The sequence below is a fragment of the Castanea sativa genome, chromosome 5, assembly GCF_040712315.1.
Source record: "Castanea sativa cultivar Marrone di Chiusa Pesio chromosome 5, ASM4071231v1".
Classification (NCBI taxonomy): domain Eukaryota; kingdom Viridiplantae; phylum Streptophyta; class Magnoliopsida; order Fagales; family Fagaceae; genus Castanea; species Castanea sativa.
The window spans coordinates 15,707,938-15,718,238 of NC_134017.1; the positions used below are offsets into that span (position 1 = coordinate 15,707,938).

Sequence of the window (10,301 nt, forward strand, 5' to 3'; positions counted from 1 at the left end):
GGTGCATTTGACCACAAAACTAGTATTTTTCAAAAAGTAAGGAGGTGATAGCACCGTGATAATTTGATATATCCTAGGAGAAGAATTCGTGGAGGCAAACAAAAAAAGGGTATGCATTTAGTTTCATGTATGTCTTGGGTCTAACTAGACAGGTAGGTTAAATTTTCAACCAAATTTCTATTGTGGAGCTATTGTAACAGGTTTTGTTTATTCATACTGATACTGTTGATACTTCTCCACAAACGTGGCATAAACTGCAAATATAGTTTGTACGCCATTGCAACACATCATTTATACATCTCCATAACGCAGCCTAAAATTATATAATTTCGTACCAACCAATAAAACCATTTGCAGGGTGAAGATGCACTAACACTACTTGCAAAGTGAAGCTAGTATACGGCGAGGTGGATCAAATGACTTTCGGGCATGAAGGGCAGCCCAATTATCCAGCAAAAGAACATCACCTTTCTGCCAAGGAAAGGCTACACTTTCCTCTTCAAGGATATTTAGACAGTCATAGACGATATCAGCTGGCAATGGTTTGCCATCTCCAAAGGTAACAGCTTTTACAGGATCATTCCTGGCATCCTCCCAGCCTATATAAGCGATAACCATGCTGTTAAACCAAATCTTGCGCTGTCTTGTCTTGTCGAATTTAATAGCTGGGATTGGACCCATTATTGTTTTCACTGAATCCTCCAGCCACTCCAGCTTCGTCCCCACATTAGCTGCCCTGTCAAATGTGTTGGTAGAGCCATATTATCTCCAGGTCCAAATGATAGATATTATGCCTGTTAACGCTTTGTAATTGTATATACTAATCTACTTTGAAGCCATCGAATGAAAAGATGATCTTAGCTATACAGATAGCACAAGAGCTTAAATTGAATATATGGGACATCTATAAGATGATTAGTCCTGAATGTCCTGACCAATGGCCTCATGCAATACTTTTTGCAAGGCATTGAGCCTGCTAATATCTATCAAATAGAAGCTATACAAGAAAAGCTGTTCAGAAAATGGTACGTGTGCAAAAATATAGTTGTTGCTGTAATGAGTTTGAACACAAGAAGTTCACCTATACTGATCATATATTACAGTGAACCTGAGCAACATAAAGATAAAATCTAGAGCATTGGCATACCATAGGTATATAGCAGGTCATAAGCAAATAATTCTGCTGAAAAAATGCCATCACAGCTTGCAACATGGCAACTTTTTATCCCTCATCACCGTACAACTAGTGATTTCAAAAGAAACATATACTGAAGTGGTTTCAACTAGTCTTGGAATAACACTACTGTCAAGAACATTAATAAGTTGTTATGGTTTAGGAACTATGATTATATTAATGAGAGCTAAATTTGTGTCCAAAGTAGACTGTGCTTTAACTTGTTTCACCTATCTCGTTGCATGTATTTCCAATCAAAACAGGACCATGTCTGGTTTGTTCATGTTTTACAAGAATCAACTACCAGATAAGAAACCGCAGCCTGTCATGCACAAATGCTTGGAATAAAAATCATTTCAGATATCAAACAATAGTTCAAATCACAAACCTTTCCTCAGCCACACTCTTGTCTTTGGTCAAGAATGTTGATTTCCACCCACGCCCGATCGGAGATGACAGATCATCATCTTCTCCTATTACCCGCGTATATAACAATCCATGCTCTTCTAGTCGTTCAACAAATTCTGGGTGTCTCTCTTTCATCTTTTCATAGACAAGATGGCTAAGAACTATAGGAGTCTCTCCCCCACTTCCAGGCTCCACTTCACAGAAGAAAAACAGCTTGGAAGGGAATGTAGTAACCTATTAATAAACCCAAGTCTTAAACAAAGCTCAAGAAGATACGCTGATAAAAATATCTTACACAATGAGGTGTGCAACACTCACGTGTAAATCCCACATTCGAGGATTCCATATGCATAATAAATCTAGTGACACAAAATATTTCACATTTGTTGCTGACATAATCTTTTGTAATAATGTGCATGTGTTTGGTTAAGAACCCTAAGTGTCAATGTGATGCTGTGATTGCTTGGGGTACTAGAGAGTTGCCAAAAAAAAGTTCTCTTAAAGGCTGTATTATGTAAACTGGTCATGGCTGCTACTGTTTATCATATTTGGCTTCAATGAAATTCTCGGGTATACAGAGGGCTTGTTGAATCTGAAGATGCCGTTGTCAACTCCATCAAGTGGGATGTTAAACCTCGAATTGAGTTTTGCAAGAAGGTGAAGTTGTCACTGCAGAACAAAGTCTTTTGTGCAAATTGGAGCATCTCCTCTAAAGTTTTCAAGAACTGAAGATGGTTTGCTGTGGGTTTTATTTATATATTTATTTTTTAAATTTATGTGCACTTGTTCTATAATAAGTGATAGAGCTGCTATTTGTATTTTGCAAAATACAAAAAAAAGGGTTAATTTTACACATTTTAACCAAAAAAACACCCATCAACAACACCTCTCAGTACTCTCTCCCTGTTTCATTCCTAACCTCTTCCTCTCGTCTTCTCTCTTCGTCCGCTGCTCTCAACTCTTCCTCTTGCTCATTCTCATCACCACGGGAAAGAATGTGATTGGTTTGGGGGAGTTTTGCAGCCCTGTGAGGAGGGTGGATCAGCTTGGAGTTATCTCTATTGACAGATTTTGGGGCAAATTTCTCAAAGGTATGAGTTTTTCTCATTGAGATTTTAGGGTTTTTTTTTTCTTTGGTTTAGAGCACGATTCTTGAGAGTTTCTCTAAAATAATTTTTTAGGGTTTACTATTAGTTCAAGCCTTAAAAAACGATGTAAATTAAAAGATTGTTCTACTCTAAAATTTTGAGTTCCAGGAACTCAAAAACGTGAACCTATAATTCAAGTGAGGGCATGAAAGTGTTAATTTTGGGACTCAGTGGGATTCTGTTTGTAGTGTGTTATGACTTTGTCATATTGTTTTGTTTTGATAGTTATGGTTTGTTATGACTCTGATTTTAATGTCTTGGTTGATGTCTCTGTGCCACACGTTTATTAGCTATCAATAAAATCCTCTTTAATGAAAAAAAACAAAGGTTAGGACTTGTACAGATACGGTTCAAGTCTTTTTATTTATAATAGAATTTGTAATAGAATTCGTTCAAGGTTTTTTATTTATTTATTTTATAATAGAATTTGTATAGATACAAAATTTGAAATACAAGAGTGTTTGAAATACAAGAGTACTGTGAAATGCAAAGGTATTTGAAATGGAAACAACTCTATCCTATCTATTCACAATCCTAGAGTTGTTAGGATTTGTATCTTGTATTCTATGTAATCACTTGATCATAACCATATTCTATGTTATTACCTTCATGTGGTTTCTTCATTGCTCTCTTTTTCATTAATTGTGGCTCTTGTTTTGTTGAAACATCAAGAATTTTAATTCAGATCCATGAGTTGGTGGTTGTAGTTTAATGTCTTAATGCAAAATTGAAAAAAGCCAGGACAATTTTAATATGGACTTTCAATTAAAGTAATGATGTTTTTATTATTTGGTGAACAGATTTGTGCCTTCTTGGCTGCTATGCTTGACCTTCTTGGCTTGACTTTCTTGGCTGCTCTGCTTATCTCGCACTTGATAGAGTTGTGTTATTAGATAGTTGGCAATGACTTGATCTTATCTTGCACTTGTTAGAATTTTCAGTTTTAGCATTAGATAGTACCCTAAATTACTTTGGTTGCTTATGTTAAAGTGGTGCTTTTGAATCACTTTGGTGTTTGTTAGGTGATGGACTCGCAAAATCCCTTCTTCCTTGACATTTTACAGGACGAGGAACAAGGTTTTGACAATAGTATTTTGATGTCCACTCCACATTCAGACTTGAATGTCCATCAACCTCCACCCCAAGTTGAAATGAGACAATCTGCACCCCCCATTACAAAAAAATCAACTACTAAGAAAAGTCAATGGGGAAACAACTTCACCGTAGATGAAGACATTAAGCTAGTGTGAGTGTGGCTCAATGTTAGCTTAGATGCCGTGACATTAATGAACCAAAAACACAACATTTTGGGATAGAATTTGGTCCACCTTCCACAATGATAAGAAATTTAACCGCTCCAAGGACTCTTTAAGTAGTTAGTGGTCAACAATTCAAAGGGAGACCAACAAGTTTTGTGGATACTTGGCCCAAATTGAGAACCGGAATGAAAGTGGTAAAACTGAGCATGACAAGGTATTTTGACTCAACATCTAATATATATTATACATCAATGCACTTTTAGTTTTATGATTCTCATTATTTTCAATTTTTTACTTTTGTAGATTAATAATGCAAAAACTATGTATAAAAATAATATCAAAAATGCATTTCAATTAGAACATTGTTGGAGAATTTTGAGGAATACAGCTAAGTGGTTGAATCTAAGAGATAACATGAAGGTCTGCACAAGACAGCTAGCCACACAATCTTGTCCTACTTTTGCAAGCTCAATAAATCTAGACGAAGATAATGATGAGATGAACTCTAGCGAAACTTTAGAGAGACCCATAGGCAAGAAGGCCGAAAAGGAGAAATTAAAGAAAAGAAAGAATAGTGATGATGTGGTCCCAATACTTTCCTCCCAATTGGATGAAATTAAGGAAGAAAAGAGGAGAATGCTTGAGGAGAAAAAGGAAAGTACGCGCATTGCATTAGAAGATCGAAGAGAGTTAATGTGCATTGCATCCGAATAACGAAGGGAGTTGATTCGTATCAAGGAAGAGAAGAATGAAGTAGAAAAGAGAAAAGTGGAAGATGAAATTATGATTAAAGATACAAGAACCATGGATCCTAAGCAAAAAGAATATATTCGTCTACGTCGTTTGGATATCTTAGAGAGGTTAAGGTCTAAATTTCCGTCACAATTTGAATATTATTACTGACAATATCTAATCAAGTAATTTTTGTATAGTGCAAACATACTAGCACATGGTTGACATAGATAATTTGATGTTAGACATCTCTTTTATAGTATTTACTTGTGTAGAGAACATGATTATTCAAGTTCTAATCATGTTAGATATATTTTTGTAGTCTTCACTTGTGCAAAGCAAATAGCAATGTTGTAAATTTTGTATTGTGCACGGACAGTAGCACTTGGTTATTCAATTTAATTTGTGATTCTGTTCTTGTCATTCTATTTTGGGTGAAGCAATGTCTCTGTTTTTGTCATTCTATACAAGATAATTTGTGCAAGGATTAGCACTTGGATAATAACAATGTCTCTGTTTTTGTCATTCTGTTCTGGGTGAAGCAGGGTTTATGATTAAATTTGCCTTAGTGGAATCTGCATTAAATTTGTGCATTTCAATTCTAAGTCAAGCAATAAATTTCAGTACTAGCACATTGCCTTATTGGAATTTGCCTTAGTAGAATTTGCATTAAATTTGAACTGGAATCTGCATTGAATCCGCCGTATTGGAATCCGTCTAAGGCTCAAATTATAAGTCAAGCTCCTAAGATATTACATCTTATTTGAACTGGATTGCACTAGATGCTACGTAAAAGGTGTGTGGTTTCTGATTGGAGGTTTGATAACTACACTTCTAATTTATTCATACTTGCCTTTTGAAGATTTGTAAAAGTTAAAGCATCATTTTTTAATGCCATATAGATTCACAGAGCCACAAAGCATTTGGTTATCTTTTTTTTCTTCATGAAAGGTGGTGATACAGAGGAGATTATCGTCAATATGGGAGAGGAAACAGATTTGAAACATGAGGCTGGACTATCTGATGCAGTAGGAACTTGCTATCTTCCTTCATTTCGCTAATTCAGATAAATAATCTCATAGAACATCAAAGGAATGCAATTTGAAAATTTTATTATGATATTAAACTTTGCAAATTTCAGATTCCATTGAAGGTTCACATTAAATAAAAGCATATACTTAGAAATTTAGAATTTCAAATTCCTACGACTGGTCTTGTTGTTGTCATAGATGCTCAACAAGATCCGCTTGAAGTTGAGAATGGATTCCACTATTTTAACAATCCACCCACCGGTGGGTCACTATTTGGCGGTACGGTGGGTGGCGAGACCAATTCAGCGGCATTCGTCGGGGCCACTATTTCAACGGTTCGGCCATCAGACCTCCGCCACAAGCTGCTCCACTAGCCAAGTCACTCGTGTTGATAGTTTACTTAAAATATAAGTTTAAATTAAAAAAGTATGACCATTAGGAAAAATAATAAAAAATTGATGAAGAATGAATATTTTATTGAAATATCTTGTAAAATAGATAAACTGATATGAGTGTTTTGAAAAAGTAATTGTGTAAAATAGAAAAAGTATATTCTTATGTTAAAATGGATAGAATATTTTACTTAGGGGTATTCGCGGTGCGGTGCGGTGCGGTGCGATTTTGGGCTATTTTTAGCACCACACTTTGCGGTGCGGTTTAACTAAAACCATAATTGCACCGCACCTTATTTTTGCAATCACATGTGCGGTGCGGTGTGGTATAGTTTAAAGTTTAACCAAAACTATAACCGTACCTCATTTTTGAGGTCACATATGCGATGCGGTGTATAAGATGCAATTTGAATGATTTGAAGTTGGTATATTTTTCAAATTTTAGGTTTTTTCTACCCAGCTCAAAACTAATTTTTCTTTTTGTTTTGGTCCAGGTTTTAAACTATTGAGTTAGTTTATTTATTTATTTATTTTGGGCTTGTTTTCCTAATCAACATTTGCTAGGGCTATCAAACTACTTATAAAAAAAAAGGGTTATCAAGTTATTTTTTTTAATGAAAACTAGGGTTATTAAACTATTAATAATATATTTAATATTAAAAATAATTAAAAATATTAATATATAAAGAAGGTGCAGTGCGGTGTGGTGCACTATTACTTGCGGTGCGGTACACTATTACTTGCAGTACGGTGTGGTTATGTCAATTTGCAGACAATTTTAGTGTAATTTTTACAATTTGTGCGATTTATGCGGTTTGGTGAACACTCCTAATTTTACCCGTGCCATTGCTCTCAAATGATATTTAATTTCAACGACAACATGTCGTCCACATGGTGAAACGACAAACTGTATATAAACTCTGTACTAGTATTAATAAAAAACGACAACACCTTCAATATAAAAGCTCAATAGCAAATTGCCCCAAAAAAAGGGATGAAATTACGGAATATACCTGAGCCATTTCATGGTGAAAAGGAATCTTCTGGTCTGGCGGGGAATCATTGGTGGTGAAGACCCGACCCACAACGTTGGACCGAGGGGCAGCTCCACCCACGTAAGGAAGTTCCTCGAAGCCAAAGGCCTCAACGACGTCGTTGAAGTCAGAGGCTGTATTTACAGGAAAGCCCCTGAGGAGTACAGCACCGGACTTGCGGAGAACAGAGTCGAGAAATGTTTTCTCAGTTTTGATGGCTTCGGTGAAAAGAGACAGAGAGGAAGTAGGGGTCTGGGAATTGGGGTTGGGTGATAGCACTAAAGGGAATTGAATTCCGTTGAAAAGCTTTTGGTGTGGGATTTGGACTTCCAAGAATGTCTCCGACATGGTTATGCTCTGCTCTGTTCTGTTCTGTTCTGTTCTGTTCTGTTCATTTGTTTTTCTGTGAATCTGTTTGTTTACTCTGTGAACTCTGGTGGGAAGTGGAAAATTAGCGAAGAGCCTTTGCTGTTTGTTCGTTGCTTGTGTCCAGGTTCAATGAATGGTGGTTTTGGGCTTTTAGAATTCAATCAGTGAAACAAATAATGCTTTATACATCATTCTCAAAAAAAAAAATAATAATAATAATGCTTTATGCATCAAAAAGTTGCAATAATATAAGCAAATAAATAGAGGATGAACTGTGGGTGGTTATATTGAATACACTACAGATTCTAATAATAATTGGTGGGACTGTTAGAATTATTGACGACAAGAGCCATAATTTCTGCAATAATAATAATAATAATAATAATAATGTACATATATCTCTTATCTTAAACACAATACACCCAATTGGTAATGAGATTTTCACATAACAAAAAAAATGGTAATGGGATTTTATTATATTAATCTACTTCTCCTATAATAGTATTCAGCAATCAGCGAATTAAGAATCAAAATTGGAATTATAGAGAGACTGGAGAAATAGAATTTTCGTCTAGGTCTGAAACTAGATTAAATTTACATTAAAAAAATTGATTCTTCTCTTACGTAACAAACTTATTTATAATTTTTAATTACTTAGTAATAAACTAACTAATCTATATATCCTATAAAACATAAGCCCCTGACCTGTGTTTGACTTGTTTTGAGCTCCCACATTTTTACACATCAGTATTATTAAAAAAAAAAAAAACTATTTCTAACCCGAAAATTTCAGCTAAAAAGAAGAAGCTAAAACCCAAAATTTTTTCCACAATTGTGAAAATAAAACCTGATACTCCTCCTCAATCCCAAACACCAAACGCCATTCTCCTTCTCCTCTCTCTTCTCTATTTCTCCCCCTCCTCTTTCTTCTCTACCCTTCTCCTTCCCTAAGCAAACCTTTGACTGTCATCCCGTTTCTCTCTTCAACTGCCTCTCGCAGACCCTACCTTTCTCTCAAGTTTGAAAAGTAGATCGATGAATGAAATGATTCTACATGATGATCCTTATATTCGCCTATCTGCCTCTAACTATGTCTCTTTACACATAGGAAAGAAGCCCTTAATGCACTGTAGCATCATTCAATTAGAGGCTTCAAGATTTACAGCATTCCACATAGGCATGGTAGGTGTAAGGACTTAGTTAATCAAACAGTCCAGGCCCACTTAGAACAGTGAGGTGTGTACAGTTCAACTAGGCCTAAATCAATATATTTGTAAGAGAGTGGATCAAACAACAAGGAAGGGTTTGTCATGAGGATGAAAATAGAGAAGATAGACCAGAGAATCTAGATTCTGGACTTAAAACGCTTTATTACAAACTTGCCCGAGGAGGCAAATAATGCACATAAAGATACACTGTTCACTTTCTTCTCTCAATATTTCTCGTTCTAACTCTTCTCCTCTCTCTCTGATATTTCCCCCCCTTTCTTTGGAGATTTTCTTTCCCTTATACACTCCTCTTTACTTCCTATCTTGGCCTCTCATCTTTACCTAACCAAATTCTCATCATGACATCTGTCCCTTCCAACATCTGCTGAAGGTGGTAGAAGGAGTTGCTTAGCTGTGAACTACACTGTTCAAGTTACTTCCTCATCAATGCAGCTGATAAAGTTGTTGTCAACCATTTAATGCGGAGGCTACGGGCTACTCCAAGCTGGAAATTTCACATATTATCACTAATTCTCTCTCATTTGACATTTCTTCTCACCTAGAGTGCCCCAGAGTCCTTTGCCTTATCTCTTCCTTTTCTCGGGCAACTTTCCTTCTTAGGCCCATGGTACTTCCACAACAGTATTGCGACCCTTCACCTTCATCCTCGGTCCTTGGGGACCCACAGTAGGTATTTTGAAATCCATCTTTTGCTTATCAAATCCTAAAATATGATTGGAAATATTGAATGCCATTCTCCTTCCCCTTCACCCAAGCACCATTCTCTACATTGGCTTCCTCCGATTTGTTTTTCAATTCAAAACACCGTATCGCAAAGAGAGAGCGGATAATGATGGAGAGAGATTGGGGCTGCGTTTCCCCTAAATTTCTCACCATTTTTTGTGTATCGATGCCTCTACAACATCATAACTCTCCACAGATGGATTTGCTCGAAGTCATGCCCAACCTAACCCATCGAGTCACACCCAATTGGCCCATCATACTCCCCAGTATCCAGCCCATTATATTTCAAGTATGTCGGTCGGCAAAGGTAACCAAATTTGATTAGGAATCCAGAACCCTATAATATATAAATAGTATATTTTTAGAGAATATTTGTTACAATCGCAACTCATGGCTGAAAATTTGTATTGTTTGGTAACCAAAGTGAGATTTTTCATTCCTCTTTTTTGAAATTTTTATTGCTCTCTTTGTAATTCTGATTATAAATTGTGTAAATAATATTTTGATTTTCTATTCAGTTATTTTGCTAGTACTGTTGTTGGGTATTGTTAATGCTACTTTTTGTTAGTTTTTTTTTTTAGATATAATTTTGTGAATTCTTATCTGGGTTCATGTGGCTACCACTTAAAAACTTGATTTCAGTGTATAGTTTCTAGATATAAATTTGAAATTCAAAAGGAATGTTAAATTCTAATTCTTTGAGATTGTGTATTTGAAATTTTAGTGGAAACTGAGCTATGGGTTTGTTATGCTATGACCCAATTACAGAGACAATTTTTTGTGTTCAGATCTAACATTTTAT

At 35.7% G+C, this 10,301-nt stretch overlaps 1 protein-coding gene across 1 annotated transcript; it reads right to left on the reverse strand.

Moving 5' to 3' along the window:
- Nucleotides 1-183: 183 nt before the first annotated feature.
- LOC142636313 (clavaminate synthase-like protein At3g21360) lies at nt 184-7,664 on the reverse strand. Its single transcript, XM_075810494.1, has 3 exons — nt 7,158-7,664; nt 1,563-1,816; nt 184-736 (listed from the first exon to the last, which is right to left on the reverse strand). The coding sequence occupies exons 1-3, from the start codon at nt 7,524-7,526 to the stop codon at nt 376-378; spliced, it is 984 nt and encodes a 327-aa protein (XP_075666609.1). The 5' UTR covers nt 7,527-7,664; the 3' UTR covers nt 184-375.
- Between the last annotated feature and the right edge of the window lie 2,637 nt (nt 7,665-10,301).

Excerpts from the sequence above, each read along its gene's own strand:
- LOC142636313 (XM_075810494.1), bottom strand. The coding sequence starts at position 7,526 with ATGTCGGAGACATTCTTGGAAGTCCAAATCCCACACCAAAAGCTTTTC. Across the intron at positions 1,817-7,157 it reads TTCACCATGAAATGGCTCAG|GTTACTACATTCCCTTCCAA; the intron begins GTATATTCCGTA and ends GTTTATTAATAG. Across the intron at positions 737-1,562 it reads AAGAGTGTGGCTGAGGAAAG|GGCAGCTAATGTGGGGACGA; the intron begins GTTTGTGATTTG and ends CACATTTGACAG.